Genomic DNA, 26,629 nt, shown 5'->3' with positions numbered 1-26,629 from the left:
TTTTATAGTAATCCAATGCATTTTTATAGCACTGATCGCTATAAAAATGCCAATGGTCCCAAAAATGTGTCAAAAGTGTCCGATGTGTCTGCCATAATGTCGCAGTACCGATAAAAATCGCCGATCGCCGCCATGACTAGTAAAACAAAAATAATAATAAAAATGTTATAAAACTATGCCCTATTTTGTAGACGCTATAACTTTTGCGCAAACCAATCAATAAACGCTTATTGCGTTTTTTTTTTACCAAAAATATGTAGAAGAATACGTTTTGGCCTAGACTGAGGAAAATTTTTTAATTTTTTTTTAAATTGGGCTATTTATTATAGCAACAAGTAAAAAATATTGAATTATTTTTCAAAATTGTCGCTCTTTTTTTGTTTATAGCGCAAAAAATAAAAACCGCAGAGGTGATCAAATACCACCAAAAGAAAGCTCTATTTGTGGGGAAAAAAGGACGCCAATTTTGTTTGGGAGCCACGTCGCACGACTGCGCAATTGTCGACGCAGTGCCGGAAGCTGAAATTTCACCTGGGCAGGAGGGGGGGTATATGTGCCCAGTAAGCAAGTGGTTAAATGCAGTTTTTGGAAATCCGACGGACTGTTTAAATGTTAAATTTTAAAAGCAGCAGCAAACCTGCTGACCTTACATGGTTGCTAACTTGACAGAACACCTCTGCTTTTCACATTTAACATTTAAATAGTGGGCTAGATTCAGAGAGAATTTACGCCGGCGTATCTATAGATACGCCGCGTAAATTCAAATCTGCGCCGGCGTATCTTCTTTCTGTATTCAGAAAGCTAGATACGCCGACATTAGCCTAAGATACGACTGGCATAAGTCTCTTACGCCGTCGTATCTTAGGGTGCATTCTCACGCTGGCCGCTAGGTGGCGCTCCCATCGTTTTCGGCATAGAGTATGCAAATTACCTAGTCACGCCGATTCACAAACGTACGTGCGCCCGGCGGTAGTTTTTTACGTTGTTTGCGTAAGGCTTTTTCAGGATAACGTTGCTCCTGCTATTAGGTGGCGCAGCCAATGTTAAGTATGGACGTCGTTCCCGCTTCGGAATTTGAATTTTTTGCGTCGTTTGCGTAAGTCGTTTTCGCGAATAGGGCTGGACGTAATTTACGTTCACGTCGAAAACCAATGACGTCCTTGCGACGTCATTTGAAGCAATGCACACTGGGATATGTACACCGACGACGCATGCGCCGTTCGTAAATCACGTCAGGTCATCACATATTAGCATAAAACACGCCCCCCCTTCCACATTTGAATTACGCGGGCTTACGCCGGCCCCATTTACGCTACGCCGCCCCAACTTACGGAGCAAGTGCTTTGTGAATACAGCACTTGCTCCTGTAAGTTGCGGCGGCGTAGCGTAAATACGATACGCTGCTCCGCCGTAAGAAGGGGCGCAGCTACGTGAATCTAGCCCCCTGTATTTAAGCATATGAGCTTAGTTTTGTGTTAAAAATAACTGTGAAATCTAAAACTCCGGTGGGTGTAACAAGATGTCTGCTTGCTCCCTTCTCACTCTATCATTACTGTGTAGGATTGTGGGGTGTAGCAAGATGGCGGCCACGAACGTCACTTCCGGAGCAATCTGTGATGGGAGGCCGAGGAACAACGGAACACAGGGACGTGCTCAGAACGCAGCTGGGCTTCCTGGTATTTAGCAACAGAAGCAAACGCCAGAGGTCAAACGATTAAAGAAATACCTTTCTTGCAAAGCCGCCGCCATTTTCCTGTAGCTCAGAATCGATTGTTGACCGAGCGTTGTTATCATAATTATTAAATATAATATGTATTGCTATACAATGTATAGCTTGAGAATCAATAAGGAATACTACAATGAATATTCTATAGGGAGGAAGAGTTCTGTGACGCCATCGCCATCTAGCTGCTGCTTTGTGTATAACTTCCCTGGAGGACAAAGCTCCCTGAGAACAGCCTCGGGCGCCCAGCTGCTGCGTGGTTGCTATGGTGACGCGAGGACCGAGAGAACGGCGGACATTTTGTTGTAGCCCAATTAAGGTTCACAGCACACACAGCCAAAGTTTTTTTGTGCTTCCGGCAGCTGCTGGGGCTGTGTATGAGAAGAGTGTGTGTCCAGTGAGAAGGAGGTAAAAATGTCTCCTTATTATGAGAGAAGGGGGTCCCAGCACTCTGTGTGGACTGGATGGGGGATCATGTCAACTCCAATCATCTTCCTGCTGTCCTCTGATGTGTAGAGCTTGCTAGGCTCTTAACTTTAGATAGAAAGGGTCAACACCTCTGTCAGGTTTTTCTTTATTTCTGCTTGTGTCTATGCTGGGAAGTCTTCTCTTCACTTCCTGTTACCAGAACAGGAAGTTGGGAAGTTTTCTCATCATTTCCTGTTACCAGGACAGGAAGTGAGGGGGAATCCCCCCCCCCCCCAAAAAAACAAGAGAGAACTGGCTCTTACCCTTTCTATCCTAAACTACCGTTGGTTTTGCCTGGAGTTCCACTATAACAATTTAACAGATAATGATAACGAAATTATATGCATTACATCTTATAATTTTTTTTACTATTAAAGTTTTATTAATGATTTTATTGATTTATTGCAGTGGGCGCTTCAAACAGTCAAGGGTATTCAAACGGACACAAGGATCTGTAGAAGGACATCATTATGGCGAGCCAGCCGGCCCTCACATCACCGGGTAAGAGGAGACTTTAATTTCCTGTATTGAGGATCCCCCTAGATACACATCCTCTGATATAAAGACAAATAGCTGGATTCAGAAAGATTTACGCCGGCGTATCAGTAGATACGCCGACGTAACTCTGAATCTGCGCCGTCTTAAATTTAAGCGTATTCTGGAAACCAGATACGCTTAAATTTGGCTAAGATACGAGCGGCGTAAGTCTCCTACGCCGTCGTATCTTAAAGTGTAATTTTTAGGCTGGCCGCTAGGTGGCGCTTCCGTTGAGTTCGGCGTAGAATATGTAAATTACTAGATATGCCGATTCACGAACGTACGCTTGCCCGTCGCAGTAAAGATACGCCGTTTACGTAAGGCGATTCCCGGCGTAAAGATAAAGCTGCCCCCTAGATGGCGTAGCCAATGTTAAGTATGGCCGTCGTTCCCGCGTCGAAATGTGAAAATTTTACGTCGTTTGCGTAAGTCGTCCGTGAATGGGGCTGGACGGAATTTACGTTCACGTCGAAACCAATACGTCCTTGCTGCGTACTTTGGAGCAATGCACACTGGGATATGTACACGGACGGTGCATGCGCCGTTCGTAAAAAACGTCAATCACGTCGGGTCACCACCCATTTACATAAAACACGCCCCCCCTCATCCTCATTTGAATTAGGCGCGCTTACGCCGGCCCTATTTACGCTACGCCGCCGTAACTGAGGAGGCAAGTGCTTTGTGTATACAGCACTTGCCTCTCTAACTTACGGCGGCGTAATGTAAATGCCATACGCTACGCCTGCCTAACGTTGCGCCCGCCTACGTGAATCTGGCTAAAAGAAACAATGTATTCAGTCAGTGTGTGTTTCCTACAGATGGATCCAGTAAGAGAAATCCCCCAGAGAGATGTCCCCGTCCTCTGTATTCCCGGGACTCCACACAGGAAGATCAGGAGATCCCTCAGGAGGATCAGGTAGGTGACACGGAAGGTTTAGCAATGTTCTATATTAGTTGGATTTTTGCTTAGTCACTCATTCTAGTTGCATTTTATTCTGTATTTTAAGAGTGAAAGTTTGCTTACATTTGAAATAAAAGATGAAGAAGATCCATACGTGAGGAGTGAGGAGCCATGTAAGGATGAGGAAGATCTTCCAGTGATCAGCACAGGTGAGTAATAAACACTAAATCCAGAGAAGAGTCCCAGATTCTCCTTGTTCAGTCACTACAACAATTTCTTATTTTTTAAAGGCACCCCAAACAAAAAAACCTGCAAAAACGCACTTGACTCGGTGCCAAACAAGACAAATAAGCTACTTTGGTGCCAAACGCGTTGCGTCCCTCAGGTGTGAATGCAGTCTCAATCCAGAGAAGAGTCACAGATCCTCCTTGTTCAGTCCCTACAACAATCTCTTCTTCTCCCCTCCCCCTCCTCTGTCAGTAGAGAGTAATGGGGAGACAGTATGTGCCCAGTGGGGGGAGTCAGGAGCCATCAGCCTCTATTAGACTCCGGCTCTCCTCCTCACATCATGTCATTGTGTGTTACCAGCCAAGAGACGTGACCAGTCTCTCCCCCCCCCCCCCCCCCATGTAAATCCATGTAAAGGTCAAAGAGGAGCACATACCTATAGAGATCAGCTCGGGTGAGTCATGGACACTAAATATAGAAGTGATTCACAGTGATATGAAAAAGGATGTGTGATCATTAACCAGTTCCCTACCGAGCCATAGTAATATGACGTCGGCAGGAACCTTGTCTCTCTCTGGGTGGAAGTCACATGACGTCCTGGGCTTCCCGCCCGCGACATCGCTCGGGAACCGGTGCACATGCCCGGCGGCTGCGATGTCCGCCGGGCACCCGCGATTCCCCGTGATCACGGCAGGAGTGTGGACCTGTGTGTGAAAACACACAGATCCACCTCCTGTCAGAGGTGAGGAGACCGATGTGTGTTCCCAGTACAGAGGAACACCGATCGGTTTCCTCCCCTCCCCCTACAGTAAGAATTACTCACAGGGAACATATTTAACCCCTTCAGCACCCCCCTAGTGTTAACACCTTCCCTGCTAGTCACATTTACACAGTAATCAGTACATATTTATAGCACTAATCGCTGTATAAATGTGAATGGTCCCAAAAATGTGTCAAAAGTGTCCGATATGTCCGCCGCAATGTCACGGTCACAATAATCACAATTTTCCTTGCATGTTCCCCTCAGATTTACAGCGACTGCACTACAAGGGCACTTGTAGTGCAAAGGGGATTTGCCTTTCGTAAAACAACCCCCATTGTGTGTGTATAGAATAGATGATGTTACACCAAGTAAATAGATCTCTAACAGGCCATGCTTTTAAATTGCGTATGCCCATGGAACAGAGCCAAACTACCATAGATCTAAAAATCTCAATAGGCGATGCTTTAAAAGCCTTTACAGGTTACCAGTTTAGAGTCGCACAGGAGGTCTAGTGCTAGAATTATTGCTCTCGTTGGCTGAAAGCAAAGATAGCGGGATGATGCCTGTAGCTGTGACCATCATCCCGGTATAACCACTGCAACAGAAGGACGTACATGGACATCCTAGGGCAGAAAGTGGTTAAAGAGATGGCCCATGTTTTGAAGTCTTTCATCCATCCTTTGGTACGATCCAAGGACAAGCAGGGCCGCCATCAGGGGCCTGTAAGGGGCCCGGTGGTTCCCAGGGGCCCTGGATGGCATCCCCTTTTTTTTTTTTATTAATTTTTTTTTCGTCAGCACCCAAACCCCCCCCCCCCCCCCCCCACGACCTCTAAGGGGCCCAGTGGTCCCCAGGGCCCCGGATGGCATTCCCCCTTTTTTTTTTATTAAAAATGCATTTATTTTCGTCAGCACTCAAAACCGCCCCCCCCCCCCCCCCGACACACGGTCGATCCATCCGATGAGAATGGTCCCACGGACCGTTTTCATCGGTTCACCGCTGAAGCAGACTGATGCGCGTACACACCATCGTTTCAAAAAACGATCGTGTCAGAACGCGGTGACGTAAAACACACGACGTGCTGAAAAAAACGAAGTTCAATGCTTCCAAGCATGCGTCGACTTGATTCTGAGCATGCGCGGGTTTTGAACCGATGCTTTTGTGTACTAACCATCGGTTTGGACCTATCGGTCAGCGGTCCATCGGTTCGATTTTAAAGCAAGTTCTCTAATTTTGTCCCGAAGGACAACCGACCGATGGGGCGTACACACGGACGGTTTGGACCGATGAAACTGAACTTCAGGCCGTTTTCATCGGTTTGGACCGATGGTGTGTACGCGGCCTAAGGGGTCCTTTTTATTTACTTTTTATTTTTATTTAAAAAAAAAATTCCCGTCAGCACCCAAAGCCCCCCTCCAACCTCTAGGGGGCCTGGTGGTCCCCAGGGCCCCAGATGGCATCCTCCCTTTTTTTTTCGTCACCACCCAAAGCCCCTCGACCTCTAAGGGGCCGGTGGTCCCCGGGTGGCATCACCCTTTTTTGTATTTATTTTGTTATTTTTATTTTTTTTTTGTTCGTCAGCACCCAAACCCCCAGACTTCTAAGGGGCCCGGTGGTCCCCAGGGCCCGGATGGCATTCCCCTTTTTTTTATTTAAACATTTTTATTTTTTCGTCAGCACCCAAAGCCCCCCTCCAACCTCTAGGGGGCCTGGTGGTCCCCAGGGCCCCGGATGGCATCCTCACTATTTTTCTCGTCAGCACCCAAAGCCCCACCGACCTCTAAGGGGCCCAGTGGTCCCCAGGGCCCCAGATGGCATCACCCTTTTTTGTATTTCTTCTTTTCTATTTTTTTCTTTTGTTCGTCAGCACCCAAAGCCCCACTAACCTTAATTCATGGCGGGAGCCCCCCCCCCCCCCCAGCTTCTCGATTCGCGGCGCCCCCCCCCCCCCCATGTTGTAATGGCCAAGCATGGCTGCCAATCATCTGTCTGGCTTTTATATGATCTAAGAGGGACAGTCATCTAGGTTTTGGTTATTAACCACCAGAGAAAATATGGCCCTGGCACTCTGCTGTTTGTCTCTTACAGATGGATCCAGTAAGAGAAATCCACCAGAGAGATGTCCCCGTCCTCTGTATTCCCGGGACTCCACACAGGAACATCAGGAGATCCAACAGTCTTGTCAAGTAGGTGGACTTTAGTCTTGTTTAATGACAAAGCGAGAGAGATTTTTGGAAACAGGCTCATGCCCTGTACACACGACCGGTTTTCCTGACATGCCAAAACCCAACGTTTTTCCCGACGTGATTCTTCCCAAGCCTGCCTTGCATACACACGTGCAGTCAAAAAAACGATCAACCAAAGCGCGGTGACGGACGTTCCATTCAAACGGCGCCACCCTTTGGGCTGCTTTTGCTGATCCTTGTGTTAGTAAAAGTTTGGTGAGAGACGATTTGTGCTTTTCAGTCCGTTACAGCGTGACGAATGTGCTATCTCCATTACAAACGCTAGTTTTACCAGAACGAGCGCTTCCGTTTCATACTTGATTCCGAGCATGCGCTTTTTTTCCCCTTCGGAAAAGCATGCACACGACCAGTTTTCGCGACGAGAAAAAGACTGACGGGAAAAAATAGAGCAGGTTCCAATTTTTTTGCGGACAGTTTTCTCGTCGGGGAAAACTGCTATGGAGCATACACACGACCGGTTTTCCCGACCAATCTAAAAAAAATGGCAGTTTTCTCGTCGGGGAAAACCGGTCGTGTGTACGAGGCATTAGAGAAAAGACTTACAGGATATCAACAGCCACTGTTGACTACACCCTAGATATGATGGCCCGGATTCTTAAAGCACTTACGCCGACGTATCTACTGATACGCCGCGTAAGTGCACGGATGCGCCGTCTTATCTATGCGCCGGATTCTTACTTCAAGATACACCTGAATTTTGGCTTCCTCCGACCGACGTAAGTTTCCTACGCCGTCGGAGCCTGGGCGCATATTTACGCTGGCCGCAAGGGGCGCTTCCATTGATTTACGCATCGAATATGCAAATGACCGAGATACGCCGATTCACAAATGTACTTGCGCCCGTGGCAGTAGTATACGCCGTTTACGTAAGGCGTACGTCCGGCGTAAAGTTATTTCACCTAAAGCAGGCGCATCCCATGCAAAAGTATGGACGACGGAACAGCCGTCGGATTTTACGTCGTTTACGTAAGTCGTACGTGAATGGGGCTGGGCGTAGGTTACGTTCACGTCCTAGGCATTGAGCCGTCATATCTTAGGGAGTAAATTTGACGTGATTCTGAGCATGCGCGCACATGCGCCATTCGTTCGGCCCATCATTTGCATGGGGTCAAGCCTCATTTAAATGGATCACGCCCACTTCCTTCCTACTTTGAATTAGGCGGGATTACGCCGGACAATTTACGTTACGCCGGCGCAACGTTGGGAGCGAGTGCTTTGTGAATACTGTTCTTGCCTCTCAATGTTACGTCGGCGTAGCACAAATATACGCCGCTCTACGTGAATCCGGGCCGATTACTTTTTTTATTTGTGACCCTTGCAGAGACGTAACTAAAACCTTCAGGGCACCGGTGCAAGAAAGCGTAAAGGGAAACCTTTGTGGCCCTGGTAGTTCCGCCATTGGTGTCAGTAGCTTTTATTTTATTTTTTTACAGTTTTATTTTTTATCCTTTTTAAAAAAAAAAATGTTTAGGAGCCACAGTGAAATATTAGGGGTCTAGACAGACCTCTGATATTTTATCTTACCTTTGAGACTGTTTACTATGCCTCGATTATGAATGACCATAGTCTGTGATCGGTACGGATCACTGACTCTATTCATTAAAGGGGAGTTCCACCCTAAAAATGTACTTTCTATTAACAGCTTGCCTTTAATGTAAAAAAAAAAAAAAAAGTTCCTGGTTCTAGGTGGTTCAACTTCCTGACATAAGACCCCATTGCCTGCTGGGAAATACTGACAGTTAGTTTGACCAGGAAGAAAAAGGAACTGGGCTTCACAAGCCCACACATATGATGGATACGGCCACAACATGAGCTGGAAGATATAAGGCAAGTGTTTTCAATGATTTCTGGTAGGGATGTCCCGATACTGATACTAGTATCGGTATCGGTACCGATACCGAGCATTTCCCCGAGTACTTGTACTCTGGGGAAATGCTCCGATGCCTCACCCGATACCTAGGTAGGCAGGGGAGTTTCAAGTCCTTTCCCCCCCGTGCTGTCTTTCCCCGTGCTCCGTGCTGTCTTTTCCCCCGTGTTGTCTTTTCCCCCGTGTTGTCTTTTCCCCCGTGTTGTCTTTTCCCCCGTGTTGTCTTCTCCCCCCGTCCGTGCCGTCTTCTCCCCCCGTCCGTGCCGTCTTCTCCCCCCGTCCGTGCCGTCTTCTCCCCCTGTCCGTGCCGTCTTCTCCCCCCGTCCGTGCCGTCTTCTCCCCCCCTCCGTGCAGTCTTCTCCCCCCGTCCGTGCAGTCTTCTCCCCCCGTCCGTGCAGTCTTCTCCCCCCGTCCGTGCAGTCTTCTCCCCCCGTCCGTGCAGTCTTCTCCCCCCGTCCGTGCAAACTTCTCCCCCCGTCCGTGCCGCTCTCTCCCCTCAATTTGTCAGGATGGAGAGCGGAGGTAGGAGCCGCTAAATCCGGCTCCTACTTTTTCCATATGAACAGAGTCAGTGATCACTGACTCTGTCCATTCATATAACTGAGCATCGTAACCTGTGTTTACGATGCTTCAGTTTATGAATGGAGAGGAGCTTCTCTCCATTCTTAGCTGAGGCTGCAGAGAAAGGGACTGGGTAATCCTTAGTCCCTTTCTCTGTCTTAAAGGGGGAGATGTCAGGGGTCTGTTAAGACCCCTGATATCTCTCCAAAGACCCCCAACAGAGCTGTTTAAAAAAAAAAAAAATTGCAATAAATAAATAATAAATAAAATGTAAATAAAAAAAAAACGCACTGACAACCCACTCCCCCCCACCCTAAAAAAAAAACAAAAACAAAAAATCACTGTAAAAAAAAATTGTAAAAAAAATAAAAATACTGCCACTGTCACATGACATTAAAAAAAGTATCGGTAATCGGTATCGGCGAGTACTTGGAAAAAAAGTATCGGTACTTGTACTCGGTCTCAAAAAAGTGGTATCGGGACAACCCTAATTTCTGGAACGATTGGGGAGCTATTAATATGTTTTAGGGACTATTTAATGTGATTAATTTTAGCTTGCAAAACAAATAATTATGCCCGGAACCCTGCTTTAAGACAAGGAAGGGGCCAGTAAATGACACATTTACTAGTCCCTTCCCTGTTCTCCATTCTGAAAGCACTTCCGCAGCAAAGGGCAGGAGGGGGGAACCCGACAGCACTGCAGGGATGAGGGGGAGCCAGAGGAGATCACAGGAGCCCAATTGCAGCAGGAGGTGGATAGGAGGGGAGGCATGTTGCCGGGCAGGAAGTGCAATATCAGCACAGTAAGTTGTTTTACCAGGGCCACATATATGCTTGCGGCCGGCGCCAAGAGGTTAAAGTAATGACCAACTCCCTCTGTTGGTGGCCATTCTTTGTTGTTTCTCGTTCTGCTGTATGTTCCTGATTCTTGAATCTCATGGCTTGATATTATTTCTCGTAGAATTTCCCGTTTGTATTGTTGTCTGTCCTCAGAGCGAATATCTTGTTGTCCATAAAGTTGAAGCTAAAGAGGACTCGGAAGAGACAGCGGTGAGGGGTGATGAACAGGAAATCGGCACAGGTGAGTATTAAACAATCTAAACCGAAAAGATTAACACATTCTCCTTGTTCAGAAACTCTAAACCACAGGTGGCAAACACAAGGCCCGTGGTCCGAATACGGCCCGCCAGGCATTGTCATGTGGCTCGCACAGCAGCCTCCGGCCTCTTCCTCTTTTTCTCTGGCAGGTATTCCACGGAACGAGGGAAAACATCCCCCCTCAGTCCCGCGAGCGGCGCGATATGGCCGGTCAGTCTCCATGAGAACAAGAATAAACATCTCCCCCTCCGCTCTGTCTCAACCCCTGCCTCAGCCTCCACCGCTGCTCTGTCTCCGCCTCCGCTCTGTCTCCACCCCTGCCTCAGCCTCCACCGCTGCTCTGTCTCCGCCTCCGCTCTGTCTCCACCCCTGCCTCAGCCTCCACCGCTGCTCTGTCTCCGCCTCCGCTCTGTCTCCACCCCGCCTCAGCCTCCACCGCTGCTCTGTCTCCGCCTCCGCTCTGTCTCCACCCCGCCTCAGCCTCCACCGCTGCTCTGTCTCCGCCTCCGCTCTGTCTCCACCCCTGCCTCAGCCTCCACTGCTGCTCTGTCTCCACCTCCGCTCTGTCTCCACCCCGCCTCAGCTTTGTCTCAGCTTATGATGCCGCTCTGTCTCTGCCTATGCCCTTTCTCCGCCTCCACCGACGCTCTGTCTCCGCCTCCGCTCTCTCGCCTCCCCAGTCAGTCCAACGACGCCGGCGTTTTTTTTAATGCGCTGACCGCTGACCAGCATAGTGGCAGAGACTGCTGACAGCTCTGTTTTTAGCGGGCTGCTTCCTGAGGCTTTTTAAGCACTTGTGTTGATGGAAGTGTGTGCTGCTATTTTGAAGTGATGGTGAAAAAAAAACATATAGCAAAACTGAGTACTGTTACTAAACACAGAGATCCGCCCACTGAGGGATGGTACCATCTATAGCCCAATAAACAAGAAGGTACTATAGCCCAATACAAAGGGAGGGACTGTGTATGTAGCGCAATCCTGACCCCTGCATTGTGTACGTAGCGCAATCCTGACCCCTGCACTGTGTACGTAGCGCAATCCTGACCCCTGCATTGTGTACGTAGCGCAATCCTGACCCCTGCACTGTGTACGTAGCACAATCCTGACCCATGCACTGTGTACATTGCGCAATCCCTCCACTCTGACCCTGGCCCTTTGAGGGCAACCATACTGCTGATGCGACCCCCGATTAATTTAAATTTGACACCCCTGCTCTAAACCTTAAGATGGAACTAAACCCGTCTCTCGTTTTCATCCAAGGAAGCTGCCATCTTGGCCTCTGTTTGATTTGCAACTGCCATGGTGCTGCACATGTGATCAGTTATGACTCCAGCTTTTTAATGGTTTAACTGTTTAGTTCAGGGGTCTCCAAACTACGGCCCGCGGGCCACATCCGGCCCGCCAGGCCATTTATTCCGGCCCGCAGCGTGAATCCTTAGTTCCCCTGTTAGTTGTGGAACCTGCGCTGCATATTCGCCCCAGGCAATATGCAGCGCAGGTCCCGCAATCCCTCCCGGCGTCTCACTGTGTGTGTTGGCTGCTGGCTGGGACCACGGCATCCCAGCAGCCAATGAGGTGTTTAGGGCAGACCTGTTGCCGCCTCCCTGCTCCCGCCTCCCGCCTCGCTGTTAACCAGTAACGAGTGTGTAATACCAGCGGGGCGGGAGTCGGGAGATGCAGCAGGTCTGCAGTGCACAGCCAGTGATGGAGAGTGGAGACGCGCTGGACACATGCAAGGAGGGGGGCTGATACACTTGTGTGGGGGTGGGTTGAATGGCGCTGATGGGGCACAAACATCTGGGGGCTGATGACTCTGATGGGGACACACGTGGAGGGGGTTTTTCATACTGATGGGGACACAAATTTTGGGGGACTGATGACTCTGCTGGGGACACACGTGGAGGGGGGGTTGTAGACTGATGGGGGCACAAATGTTGGGGGGCTGATGACTCTGATGGGGACACAAATTTTGGGGGACTGATGACTCTGCTGGGGACACACGTGGAGGGGGGGTTGTAGACTGATGGGGGCACAAATGTTGGGGGGCTGATGACTCTGATGGGGACACAAATGTGGGGGGGGGTGATGACTCTGATGGGGACATACATGTGGGGGGGGGGCTGATGACTGATGGGGACATAAATGGGGGGGGGGGGGGGGCTGATGACTGATGGGACATAAATATGGGGGGGGGGGGGGGTGATGACTCAGATGGGGACATAAATGTGGGGGGGGGGGGGGTGATGACTCTGATGGGGACACAAATATCTGTGGGGTTTGATGGGGACACAAATGTGGGGGTGCTGGTGGCTCTTATGGGGACACAAACATGTGAGGAGGGGGGCTGATGGCTCTAATGGTGACACAAATATGCAGGCGGGGGTGGGCTGTGATGGGGACACAAATGTGCAGGGAGACTCGGATAAATGATGGGGGGGCTCTAATGGGGACACCAATTTTTGGGGATACTGATGGGGAAACAGATGAATGCGGAGACTGATGGGGACACAGATGAATGGGGACACAGATGATGGGGAAACAGATGGATGGGGACACAGATGAATGGGGACACAGATGATGGGGACACAGATGATGGGGACACAGATGAATGGGGACACAGATGAATGGGGACACAGATGATGGGGACACAGATGATGGGGACACAGATGATGGGGACACAGATGATGGGGACACAGATGATGGGGACACAGATGAATGCGGAGACTGATGGGGACACAGATGAATGGGGACACAGATGAATGGGGACACAGATGAATGGGAAGACTGATGGGGACACAGATGAATGGGAAGACTGATGGGGACACAGATGAATGGGGAAACTGATGGGGACACAGGTGGATGGGGACACAGATGAATGGGGACACAGATGAATGGGAAGACTGATGGGGACACAGATGAATGGGGACACAGATGAATGGGGACACAGATGATGGGGACACAGATGAATGCGGAGACTGATGGGGACACAGATGAATGGGGACACAGATGAATGGGGACACAGATGAATGGGAAGACTGATGGGGACACATATGAATGGGGACACAGATGAATGGGGACACAGATAAATGGGGACACAGATAAATGGGGACACAGATGAATGGGAAGACTGATGGGGACACAGATGAATGGGAAGACTGATGGGGACACAGATGAATGGGGAAACTGATGGGGACACAGGTGGATGGGGACACAGATGAATGGGGACACAGATGAATGGGAAGACTGATGGGGACACAGATGTATGGGGACACAGATGAATGGAAAGACTGATGGGGACACAGATGAATGGGGACACAGGTGGATGGGGAAACTGATGGGGACACAGGTGGATGGGGACACAGATGAATGGGGACACAGATGGATGGGGAAACTGATGGATGGGGACACAGATGGATGGGGAAACTGATGGATGGGGACACAGATGGATGGGGAAAATGATGGGGACACAGATGAATGGGAGACTGATGGGGACACAGATGAATGGGGAGACTGATGGATGGGGAGACTGATGGGGACACAGATGAATGGGGAGACTGATGGGGACACAGATGATGGTGACACAGTTGGATGGGGAGACTGATGGGGACACAGATGAATGGGGAGACTGATGGGGACACAGATGAATGGGGAGACTGATGGGGACACAGATGATGGTGACACAGTTGGATGGGGAGACTGATGGGGACACAGATGAATGGGGAGACTGATGGGAACACAGATGATGGTGACACAGTTGGATGGGGAGACTGATGGGGACACAGATGAATGGGAAGACTGATGGGGACACAGATGAATGGGGAAACTGATGGGGACACAGGTGGATGGGGACACAGATGAATGGGGACACAGATGAATGGGAAGACTGATGGGGACACAGATGTATGGGGACACAGATGAATGGAAAGACTGATGGGGACACAGATGAATGGGGACACAGGTGGATGGGGAAACTGATGGGGACACAGGTGGATGGGGACACAGATGAATGGGGACACAGATGGATGGGGAAACTGATGGATGGGGACACAGATGGATGGGGAAACTGATGGATGGGGACACAGATGGATGGGGAAAATGATGGGGACACAGATGAATGGGAGACTGATGGGGACACAGATGAATGGGGAGACTGATGGATGGGGAGACTGATGGGGACACAGATGAATGGGGAGACTGATGGGGACACAGATGATGGTGACACAGTTGGATGGGGAGACTGATGGGGACACAGATGAATGGGGAGACTGATGGGGACACAGATGAATGGGGAGACTGATGGGGACACAGATGATGGTGACACAGTTGGATGGGGAGACTGATGGGGACACAGATGAATGGGGAGACTGATGGGAACACAGATGATGGTGACACAGTTGGATGGGGAGACTGATGGGGACACAGATGAATGGGGAGACTGATGGGAACACAGATGATGGTGACACAGTTGGATGGGGAGACTGATGGGGACACAGATGAATGGGGACACAGATGGGGACACTGATGGGGACACAGATGATGGTGACACAGTTGGGTGGGGAGACTGATGGGGACACAGATGAATGGGGAGACTGATGGGGACACAGATGATGGTGACACAGTTGGATGGGGAGACTGATGGGGACACAGATGAATGGGGACACAGATGAGGACACAGATGAATGGAGAGACTGATGGGGACACAGATGGATGGGGACACAGATGATGGTGACACAGATGAATGGAGAGACTGATGGTGACACAGATGATGGTGACACGGATGTAAAGCCTCATGCACGCTGGAAGTTTAGCCCCGCTGCATGATGCTCCAGCGTTTAGGTGCCAGCAAAGAATAGAGGAGCACCATTCAATCTTGCTGTCAGCAGTAAGTCAAATTCTATTCTATTCTTCTTCTACTGTGGATTTATTTATAAATTATGTTTCCGGCCCGCGAATATGTGTAAAATATAGAATGTGGCCCTCGAAGTAAAAAGTTTGGAGACCCCTGGTTTAGTTGAAAGCACAAGCAAATGGGACAGTTACATTCCCGGCATGCTGGGAATGTAACTATTTATTTTTTGCGGCAGTGTATCGTAAATGTGCTCGGCGCAAGGGGGCCAAATTCAAATGGGGCGGGCACCATTTAAATTAGGCGCGTTCCCGCGCCGAGCGTACTGCGCATGCTCCGTCGGGTAAATTACCCGACGTGCATTGCGCTAAATGACGTCGCATCGACGTCATTTGCTTAGACGTTAACGTAAATGGCGTCCAGCGCCATTCACGGACGTCTTGCGCAAACGACGTTGATTTTTAAATTTCGGCGCGGGAACGACGGCCATACTTAACATGGCTTAGGACAACTGGGGGTAAACCCTAATTTTACGCGGCGCAACTCGACGGAAACGACGTACAGTTAGATCGACGGGACGTTCGGGGATCGCCGTTAGTATTCATTTGCATATTCTACGCCGGCCGCAATGGCCTTTACCACCTAGCGGCCGGCCTAGAATTGCATCCTTAAGATCCGACAGTGTAATTCAATTACTGTCGGATCTTAGGGCTAGCTATGCGTAACTGATTCTATGAATCAGTCGCATAGTTAGGACGGGCGGATCACAGAGATACGACGGCGTATCAGGAGATAGGCCGTCGTATCTCTTTGGTGAATCTGGCCCAAAGTGTCAATATTTTGTGTGGCCGCCATTATTTTCCAGCACTGCCTTAACCCTCTTGGGCATGGAGGTCACCAGAGCTTCACAGGTTGCCACTGGAGTCCTCTTCCCCTCCTCCATGATGACATCACGGAGCTGGTGGATGTTAAAGACCTTGCTAGAAATGTCTGTGAATGAATATGAAGGTGCTGACTCCTGTGGTTTGAAGGGATCCATTCAGGTTATTGGCTCTATTTAGGGATCAAGTACGACTCGTGTTAAAACACCCTCCAAATATCTTATGAGGCCGCAGTTATTCTTATTCCCTTTCTTTTTTTCCCTCCAGATGGACGCTACATCAGGAATATCTCAAAGCAGAGTCACTTTACATTCCCAGATGGTGAAAAAGAAGACAGTAATGTCATAGCCGGTTCTTCAGAAGTGAACTTCATTCTCCCAGGACTCTACAGAATATTCCCATGTTCTGAGTGTGGCAAATGTTTTAACGATAGAGCAGAATTCCGGTCACACCAGAAAAGTCATGCAGGGGAGAGGACTTATCCGTGTTCCGAATGCGGAAAAAGTTTTACCCGCAAAGAGAATCTTAAACTACATCAGAGATCTCACACAGGGATTAGGCCATTTTCCTGCGCCGAGTGCGGCAAAAGGTTTTCCCGTCGAAAAATCCTGATGGCGCATCAGAGGATCCACACAGGGGAGAAGCCATTCGGCTGTTCGGAATGCGGAAAGCGTTTTACCCAGAGAGAAAACCTCATCATACATCAAAGATCACACACGGGGCTGAAGCCATTTTCCTGCGCCGAATGCGGGAAATGCTTTGCGCGGAGAGAGAAGCTTATCTACCATCAGAGGTCTCACACTGGGGAAAAGCCGTTTTCCTGTTCCGAATGCAGCAAAAGTTTTACACGGAGGGAAAACCTGCTCTTGCATCTGAGGTCGCACCCGGGGGTGAAGCCATTTTCCTGTCCGGAATGCGAGGAGCGTTTTACAGAAAGGGAAGAACTTCTTTCGCACCAGAAGTGCCACATGGAAGAGAAGCTATATTCGGATCCTGAAGCTGGGGTTGAGGAGGAGCCATATTCATGTTCGGCATGTGGGATATGCTTTGACATGAGAGCTGACCTCGTTTCGCATGAAAGAACTCACACGGGCCTGAAGAAGTTTTCCTGCAGCGAATGTGGCAAATGTTTTGGCAAAAGATCTAATCTGGTTAGACACCAGAGAAGTCACTCGGGCGAGAGACCATTTTCATGCGCCATCTGCGGGAAATGCTTTACTTGGCGAGACAAATTGATCTCTCATCAGAGGTCTCACACGGGTTTCAAACCGTTCACATGTCCAGTGTGCGGGAAGTGTTTCAGCCAGAGAGCCCATCTCGTTTTGCACGAAAGAACTCACACGGGGGAAAAGCCTTTCTCCTGTAATGAGTGTGGAAGATGTTTTGCCGAAAGCTCGAACCTTACAAAACACCAGAGAACCCACTCGGGGCTGAAGCCATATTCGTGTTCGGAATGCGGAAAATGTTTTTCGAGCAAATCCAATCTGATTGCACACGAAAATGTTCACAAGGGGGACAAGCCGCTTTCCTGTTCGGAATGCGGGAAGTGCTTTTCTCGGAAATCGAATCTTGTCGCACACGAAAATGTTCATACGGGTAACAAGCCGTATTCATGTTCCCAATGTGGAAAATGTTTTTCTCGGAAATCGTATCTCATGAGACATGAAAAAGTTCATATAGTATGTGTTCCTCTCTAAGTAAGGACTTTTGTACTTGCCGTAAAATCTGGTCATTTCGTTTCTTGAAGTTAAGGGACACCGGATCAATAATAAAGACAGTTTGGTTATATTTGAGTTGAGTTGAGAGTTGAGCGAACCCGAACTGTAAAGTTCGGGTTCGGTACGGACTTTGGGTTTTACCCGTACCCGAATAATTGCTGAAAGTTTGGGTTCGGGAAAAAAAAAATGCGCGGAGGTCCCCCCAAATTCAATAACCAGACCCTTTAGGTCTGGTATGGATATTAAGGGGAACCCCGCCGTCAATTTGAAAAAAAAAAATGACGTGGGGTTCCCCCTAAATATCCATAACTTCAGGTCTGGTGTGGATTTTAAGGGGAACTCCACCCCAAATTTAAAAAAAAAATGGCGTGGAGTTCCCCCTAAAATCCACACCAGACCCCTTATCTGAGGACGTTGACCTGGCCGGCCGCAAAAAAGAGGGGGGGACAGAGTGCGCCCCCCCCCCTCTCCTGAACCGCACCAGGCCACATGCCCTCAACATTGGGAGGGTGCTTTGGGGTGTCTCATCCCCACAACCCCCACAAGGGTCTCATCCCCACAACCCTTGCCCGGTGGTTGTGGGGGTATGCGGGCAGGGGGCTTATCAGAATCTGGAAGACCCCTTTAACAAAGAGGACCCTCAGATCCTGCTCCCCCCCGTGTGAAATGGTAATGGGGTACACTGTACCCCTACCATTTCACGAAGGAAGTGTAAATAGTAGTTTTCAGGAAAAACAACACACACACCATCGAATAAATTACTTTATTAATTAAACCAAATAAAAATCCAGCGGTGAAAAAAGACGATTGATGCCGTTTCCTGCTCCAACGTTGTGTCTATCCAGCGCCGGGTGATGTGTCCAGCGATTGGTCCAGCGATGAGAACATCCATCCATTCAGAGCACAGCTCAGCGAGTGATGCGCCGATGCTTTGACGTTTCTTTTATAGGGGAGGCGGGCCACGCGTCACGTGCCCCCGTCCCGCTCTGACGCAAGGGCTGTCCCAGTGACGTAACAGAGTGTCTAAAAGTCCGTGTCCCATTGACTTCAATGGGGTTCGGGTTCCCGAACCCAAATTTTTTTTTTTTAAAGTTCGGGTTCGGGTCCGAACCCGAACATCCAGGTGTCCGCTCAACTCTAGTTATATTGCCACCTGCAGGAGGATTTAAACACTGGCAAATAAAAGCCATCGCTCAGCCAGGTATAACCCCTCCCCACTACCAGCATGCTCCAGTTTTGTCTGGGCGGTCGTATCTATGCGCCTGATAGAATCAGTTACGCATATATTTCTATTAGATCCGACCGGCGTAAGTCTCTTACGCCGTCGGATCTTAACTGCATATTTACGCTGGCCGCTGGGGGCGTGTACGCTGATTTACGCCTAGAAATATGTAAATCAGCTAGATACGCGAATTCATGAACGTACGCCCGGCCGACGCAGTACAGAAATGCCGTTTACGTTAGGCTTTTCCCGGCGTAAAGTTACCCCTGCTATATGGTGGCGTACATGCGGCATACCAATGTTAAGTATGGCCGTCGTTCCCGCGTCTAAATTTGAAAGTTTTACGTCGTTTGCGTAAGTCGTCCGTGAATGGGGCTGGACGTCATTTACGTTCACGTCGAAACCAATACGTCCTTGTGGCGTACTGTGGAGCAATGCACACTGGGATATTCCACGGGTGGCGCATGCGCCGTTCGTGAAAAACGTCAATCACGTCGGGTCATGGTTAATTTAAATAACACACGCCCACCTCTTCACAATTTGAATTAGGCGGCCTTACGCCGGCCTATTTACGCTACGCCGCCGCAACTTTCTTTTGAGAATACGGCACTTGCCTGTAAAAGTTGCAGAGGCGTAACCTAAATAGGATACGTTATGCCCGCACAAAGTTACGCGCATCTACGTGAATCTACCCCCGTATATTCTGGAAGTGTCTGGTGCAGACGTCACATCTGGTGTGCAGGGTGGAGCAGTAGGAAGGTGAGTGGGGTCCAGACCGGAGCGGAGCAACTAGCAGATGGCACACGTGGTGTGAAATCGAGAATTCTATAGCAGAAGGTGAACGGGACTGGAGAGTGAGGACCGAGCGGTTGAGGATCAGCAGAGCTGGTGGTTACTACTGAGCTGGGGATTGGCAGAGCTGGGGGTTACTTCTGAGAGGGGTATCAGCAGAGCTGGGGGTACTACAGAGAAGGGGATCTGCTGAATGAGGGTAGTACTAATAAGCTGGGGATCTGCTGAACAAGGATACTAATGAGCTGGGAAAAAAACTTTGGTTTTCCTGACGAGATTCCTGGCAAGCTTTCTTGCCCGCCGAGTGTACACACACGATTCAAAAGAACCTGCAGATTCTTACAGATACAACCAGTTCTTTTGAGGGCAACCATAATGTACGATAAACATAATTATATCTTTTGGAACAACCGTCCCAGATTTCGCGGTAAATCCCGCGGTCCTGCAATCAGTGCTAGAGTCCCGCGATTCCGCGTCACCCCTACCTCCCCCCGCGATTCGCGGTAAATCCCGCGGTCGCGCGATCGGCGATAAACCCCCCCCTCGCTCAACAACTCAGATCCACAGAATTCCCCCCTCCCTGCCCAACTGGGTCTTGGCCAACAAGAGAACAACGTCCATTAAGTACAGCAGAGATTAACTTTGGGCATCTTACAACTGCCAGTGGCAGAATCGCCACTGTGACATCAACCTAACCTCCTGATGAAAGGTTTCGTTTGCTGCTATTTTTGTTTGGTTGACATGGATAATTACCACACAATTATTGCAAACAAATTTTCACTGACAAATATTAGGTTGTTTATGTAAATCTGTTGATTTGGTAACTACAGTTGCTAAACCCCTGCTTTGCACACTTATCTTTTATGGAGATATAATAAATCTGGACTGATGTAAAAGCATGTATGGAGTTGCCGATTGTCTTTCATCTAACCTTTCATGGGCGCCATACTGCAAATTATGTAACATCTTTTAATAATCATGTATTATTTTATTGGTTGAATCTCTGTATTTGTACCACTATTGAATAAACCCTATAATAATAAAACAAAACTAGGCCCCTCTCAAATACACAATACTAACAGTCTCTAAACTGCGGCCCGTGGGCTGGATGTGGTCCTTTGCTTGCCTTTATCTGGCCCTTGTGGCACCATTCCTCCCACAGACACCAGTGACAGGGTACCATTCCTCCCACAGACACCAGTGATGAAGTACCATTTCTCCCACAGACACCAATGATGGGGTAGCATTCCTCCCACAGACACCAGTGATGTGCTACCATTCCTCCCACAGACACCAATGATGGGGTACCACTCCTCCCACAGACATCAATGATGGGGCACAACCGAATTATCGGGGCGTTCAACCGTTTGTTGACCGGCTGAATGACCACAGTACACTGCGCTGTTGCATAGTACACTAAAAGCCCTGATTGGCTGAAGCATTGAAAGTTTGCCCAATCAGGACACAGAGCACCGTCAGAGCCATGATTGGACACTTTCATGATGACTCTATCCAATCGTGGCTCATTGCTGTTAGTTCCGCCCCACAGTATAAAAGTATTCTTTCAATAGCGCCATTTTAAGTGTGATATAAACATGGAGAGAGATAGAACAGGGCTCTGTTCAGTGCTATTAGACAGTAAGTGTGCTATTCTGATTTTATTGTCAGTGTAGAATATCAGTTTAGTGTGAATCTAGGGATAGTTCAGTGTGAGTGTAGTGTGACCATCAGGGCTTTTTTTCAGGGGGAACTCGGTTCCACCACCTTTGGCTCAGACCCTTTGGTGCCTGCTCACCACAATCACTTGTAAACACAGAAGTCTGGTTTCTGTGTTTACAAGTGACAGCTCTGCACTCTATGTGTAACCCCCCTGAACTCTGTATTCTGTACGTAATGCAATCCTGATATTTAATGCCCCTTTAAGACCCTTCTACTGTTTGTGAAATCTGAACAGGGTCGTGGTTGAGTTTCTGCACCTATTTTCTGAGTAAAAAAGCTCTGGTTTACATTAGTGTGAATGTAGGGATAGTTCAGTCAGTGTGAGAGTAGTGACCATTTAACAAAATATATTTCATTGCGTTACAGCAAGTTTAACACAAATCTCTTACTCCTCCTTACTCACCTCAGTCTGCCCCCGCTATACCTCATGACCTCTCAGCAGCCTCCACTGACAGGGATGAAGGTATAGCGCAGGGTGTGCTGGCTCTACAAACTTCTGCCTTTTCGTGTGGTGGATTATGCCCCTTCCGTGAATTTGCAGAATGTGCTGTACCACAATGGCAGTCACTATTTCTTTTCACGTAAGGCCATTTCAGCTCTGTACCATCACGTGGAAGGCAATGTTGTGGCATCATTGGGCAAGGCAGTCAGCCGCAAAGTCCATGATACTGCTGACACATGGTCCAGCAAGCATGGTCAGGGATTATATATTTTGTTCACAGCACAATAGGTAACTCTGCTAGCAGATCGAAAGAATGCAGGACAGGGCTCAGTGCTGCAGCTTGTTGTGCCCCCATGTCTCCATACAGTTAGTGTTGATGATGCAAGATTTGTTAGATTTTCCCCTCCTCCTCCTCCATGCTCTTCTCCACTGAATTGTCCTATGAACCACAAGTGCACTCTAAGCATTCAAGGGGCTACTCAATGAGTCAGGCTATAAGGTGCCATACTGGTGTGTCTAGGGGACAGGAGCTACACCGGATCAGAGATTCTTGCAGCTCTGCAGGGGCAGGCCCAGAGGTGTTTCATGCCTCGCCAGCTGGTGCCAGGAATGGTAGTGTGTGATAAAAAACCTCCTGTCCGCCCTTAGACAGGGAAAGTTGACAGATCTGCCATGCTGCCTGGCACATGTCCTACATTTTGGTGGTGCAGCTTTTCCTAAATAGGTACCCAGGGTTGGAAGATCAGCTAAAGCAGGACAGAAGAGTCTGTATCCATTTCAGGCGGTCATACACAGCCAGTGCTCGGAATTCCACCTGCCTGTAAACCACCTGATTTGTGACATGCCCACCAGGTGGAACTCGACTTTGGCAATGCTGCAGCACATGCAGCAGAGGGCCGTCAATGAGTACCTGTGTGAGTATGGCACAACGGCAGACTCAGGCCGGCTCTGCTTTTTTTCACCACCCCAATGGCTGCTCATAAAGGATGCATGCACTGTACTGTCACCATTTGAGGCCACATAGATGGTAAGCTGTGACAATGCATGCATCAGTGACACAATCCCTGTTGTGTTCTTGCTGGAGTAGACTCTGCGTGGCATTATGGACAGGGTACTTGAGGCAGAGCAGCGTGAGGAAGAGGAAGACCTCCTTTCCTCTCAAGGCCCACTTTATGTAGACAACATTGTTCCTATGCCATAGAACACACAAGAAGAGAGGGTGGAGGAGGAGGAGGATTCCGGCAGTTTTAGAGGCGTTGAAGCAGAGGAAGACATACATCAAACAGTAAGAGATGGTTTTCCATCCCCAGAACCCTTGGGAGTACGTGGCTAGGAAATAGTTCCAGATACTATCATCCTCAGTGATCCAGAGGAGTCTGCTTCTCATGCCGCCACAAATTTTCGGTGCATGGGATCCCTCATGCTTCAGAGCCTGCGAAAGGACCCAATAAGATGTGGCATAAAGAAGAAGGATCACTATTGGTTGGCAATCCTCCTTGACCACTGTTACAAGGGGAAAATCTCAGAACTTGCCATTTGTCATGGACTTGGTAGGCCACTAGGTGGCGCTAATCGCGCACCGGCGCGCATTAGCGCGCGTCGGCGCGCACGGGACTTATCTCTTGATCGGTTGGACACGTTCTTTCAGGCTATGTCCTTGTTGTATGAAGACCCTCATCGGGCCGCTACTGCGGAAGCCGCTTTGCATGCCCTCCTGCAAGGTGGCAGACCCGCTGAGGATTATGTAGCCGAGTTCAGAAGGTGGAGTGCGGACACTAACTGGAACAATGCGGCCCTTTGTTATCAGTTCCGCTTGGGCCTCTCAGAAACACTCAAGGATGAACTTGCACGTGTAGGGGTCCCTGACACCTTGGAGGCTCTTATCAACCTAACCATCCAGATTGACAGACGCTTGAGGGAACGCAGGACTGAACGTGCCATCGGTCTGAATCGTCCAGCATGGATGTTGCCTCGGGTACCCGCCTACCCTAACCCGATTCCTCCAACCCCTCAAAGTACCGGCCCGCGGACCGGTTTTAAATGGCCCGCGGGTGCCGCGGAAGTGTAGATCGATGTGAACGTAACTTACGCAAAGCCCTATTCGCGAACGACTTACGCAAACGACGTAAAATTTTCAAAACTCGGCGCGGAAACGACGTCCATACTTAACATTGGCTACGCCTCATATAGCAGGGGTAACTTTACTCCGGAAAAAGCCTAACGTAAATGACGAAAAGAAATGCCCCGGCCGGACGTACGTTTCTGAATCGGCGTAAATACCTAATTAGCATATTCCTTGCGTAACTATACGGAAGCGCCACCTAGCGGCCAGCGTGAATATGCAGCCTAAGATACGACGGTGTAAGACACTTACGCCGGTCGGATCTTAGGGAAATCTATGCGTATTCTCTGAATCAGGCGCATAGATACGACGGCCCGCACTCAGAGATACGACGGCGTATCCGGAGATACGCCGTCGTATCTCGTATCTGAATCCGGCCCTCTGTGCATGGCTGATAAAGTGACATTACAAGTCTGCATTATGTAAATTCCTAACTTGTAACAATATACAACAGTATAAATAAATTAAAAAAAATCACTTTATTAAAAAACAAAATAAAAAAAAATCCTTAAGCTTCAATCAAGTAACTGCAGCAAACTGACCTCCGTTTACTGCAGACAGCAGAAAGAATTTCCTTCAGTCTCCCCTCCCCAAGGTACGAGGCTGCATCAGGGGGATGACAAGTCACAAGGTACGAGGCTGCATCAGGGGATGACAAGTCACAAGGTACGAGGCTGCATCAGGGGATGACAAGTCACAAGGAACGAGGCTGCATCAGGGGATGATCTGTGTCAGATAATTGTGAACGCAATCATAAACTGCATAAGCAACAGGATTTGCATGATTGCCAAGAAGTAGAAGCTGACTGTATAATGATGGAATGATGGTGTCACAAATACTTAACAAGCATGCACATAACATGTAAAAATGTATCTAATGTCCACTTTAAGCAGGGAGCATAAGTGATTGTAGTGGCTAATCTACCAATCTCCACATACAGGGCCACATCCACGAAGCGCGGCATTTCTCTTCGTCCGGCGTAGTGTATCTCAGATACACTACGCCGCCATAACTTACTTTTTTTTTGTATCCTCAAAGATTTCCCGCCGTAAGTTACGGAGGAGTAGTGTAACTTAGGCGGCGTAAGGGCGCGCAATTCAAATGCATGTGATGGGGGCGTGTTTTATGTTAATACGTCGTGACCCGACGTAAATTACGTTTTTTTTTTTAACGCCGCATGCGCCGTCCGTGGGGGTATCCCAGTGCGCATGCTCGAAATTAAACCGGAACAAGCCAATGCTTACGACGGTGGCGTCATTCTACGCAAAGCCCTATTCGCGAACAAATTACGCAAACGACGTAACATTTTCAAAATTCGACGCGGGAACGACGGCCATACTTAACATAGGATACGCCTCATATAGCAGGGGTAACTATACGCCGGAAAAAGCCGAACGCAAACAACGTAAAAAAATGCGCCGGCCGGACTTACGTTCGTGGATCGCCGTATCTAGCTAATTTGCATACTCGACGCAGAATTCGACGGAAACGCCACCTGGCGGCCAGCGCAAATATGCACCTTAGATCCGACGGCGTACTAAGACGCACGCCTGTCGGATCGAGCCCAGATTCCGTCGTATCTTGTTTTGTGGATACAAAACAGAGATACGACGGGGGAACTTTGAAATTACGCGGCGTATCAAGAGATACGCTGGCGTAATTCGTTTGAGGATCTGGCCCACAGTATGTAACAAAAGTGAGTACACCCCTCACATTTTTGTAAATATTTCCATCTATCTTTTCATGTGACAACACTGAAGAAATGACACGTTGCTACAATGTTGTGTAGTGAGTGTACAGCTTGTATAACAGTGTACATTTTCTGTCCCCCTCAAAATAACTCAACACACAGCCATTAATGTCTAAACCGCTGGCAACAAAAGTGAGTACACCCCTAAGTGAAAATGTCCAAATTGAACCCAAAGTGTCAATAGTTTGTGTGGCCGCCATTATTTTCCAGCACTGCCTTAACTCTCTTGGGCATGGAGGTCACCAGAGCTTCACAGGTTGCCACTGCAGTCCTCTTCCCCTCCTCCACAGAGATAGTGGATGTTAGAGACCTTGCGCTCCTCCACCTTCCGTTTGAGGAGTCCCACAGATGCTCAATAGGGTTTAGGTCTGGAGACATGCTTGGCCAGTCCATCACCTTTACCCTCAGCTTCTTTAGCAAGGCAGTGGTGGTCTTGGAGGTGTGTTTGGGGTTGTTATCATGTTGGAATACTACCCTGCGGCCCAGTCTCTGAAGGGAGGGGATTATGCTCTGCTTCAGTATGTCACAGTACATGTTGGCATTCATGGTTCCCTCAATGGTCTGTAGCTCCCCAGTGCCGGCAGCACTCATGCAGCCCCAGACCATGACACTCCCACCACCATGCTTCACTGTAGGCAAGACACAGTTGTCTTTGTCCTCCTCACCTGGTTGCCGCCACACACGCCTGACACCATCTGACACCAAATAAGTTTATCTTGGTCTTCTCAGACCACAGGACATGGTT

General features: G+C 48.9%; 3 protein-coding genes across 9 annotated transcripts in view; 2 read left to right on the top strand and 1 right to left on the bottom strand.

Annotated features, from left to right (window-relative positions):
- LOC120909855 (zinc finger protein 436-like) overlaps positions 1-26,629 on the top strand; it is an 865,309-nt gene that overhangs the window by 540,162 nt on the left and 298,518 nt on the right. The window lies entirely within an intron of this gene.
- The window catches only part of LOC120909932 (zinc finger protein 239-like), a 350,937-nt gene that overhangs the window by 145,866 nt on the left and 178,442 nt on the right, over positions 1-26,629 (bottom strand). The gene's annotated exons all lie outside the window — the stretch shown is intronic.
- On the top strand, positions 4,261-17,912 carry LOC120909881 (gastrula zinc finger protein XlCGF26.1-like). 2 transcript variants are annotated; one of them, XM_040321661.1, is made up of 3 exons: positions 4,261-4,311; positions 6,709-6,806; positions 16,387-17,912. In XM_040321661.1, the coding sequence occupies exons 2-3, from the start codon at positions 6,740-6,742 to the stop codon at positions 17,814-17,816; spliced, it is 1,497 nt and encodes a 498-aa protein (XP_040177595.1). In that variant the 5' UTR covers positions 4,261-4,311; positions 6,709-6,739; the 3' UTR covers positions 17,817-17,912. The 2 variants fall into 2 exon arrangements, with proteins under 2 accessions (XP_040177595.1, XP_040177594.1); XM_040321660.1 differs by lacking the exon at positions 4,261-4,311 and adding an exon at positions 10,288-10,375 and having other exon boundaries at positions 6,573-6,806.

Source organism: Rana temporaria, chromosome 8 (assembly GCF_905171775.1).
Source record: "Rana temporaria chromosome 8, aRanTem1.1, whole genome shotgun sequence".
In the NCBI taxonomy this organism is placed as follows: Eukaryota; Metazoa; Chordata; class Amphibia; order Anura; family Ranidae; genus Rana; species Rana temporaria.
Note: the sequence above shows the minus strand (reverse complement) of the source record. Positions and strands in the feature narration are given on the sequence as shown.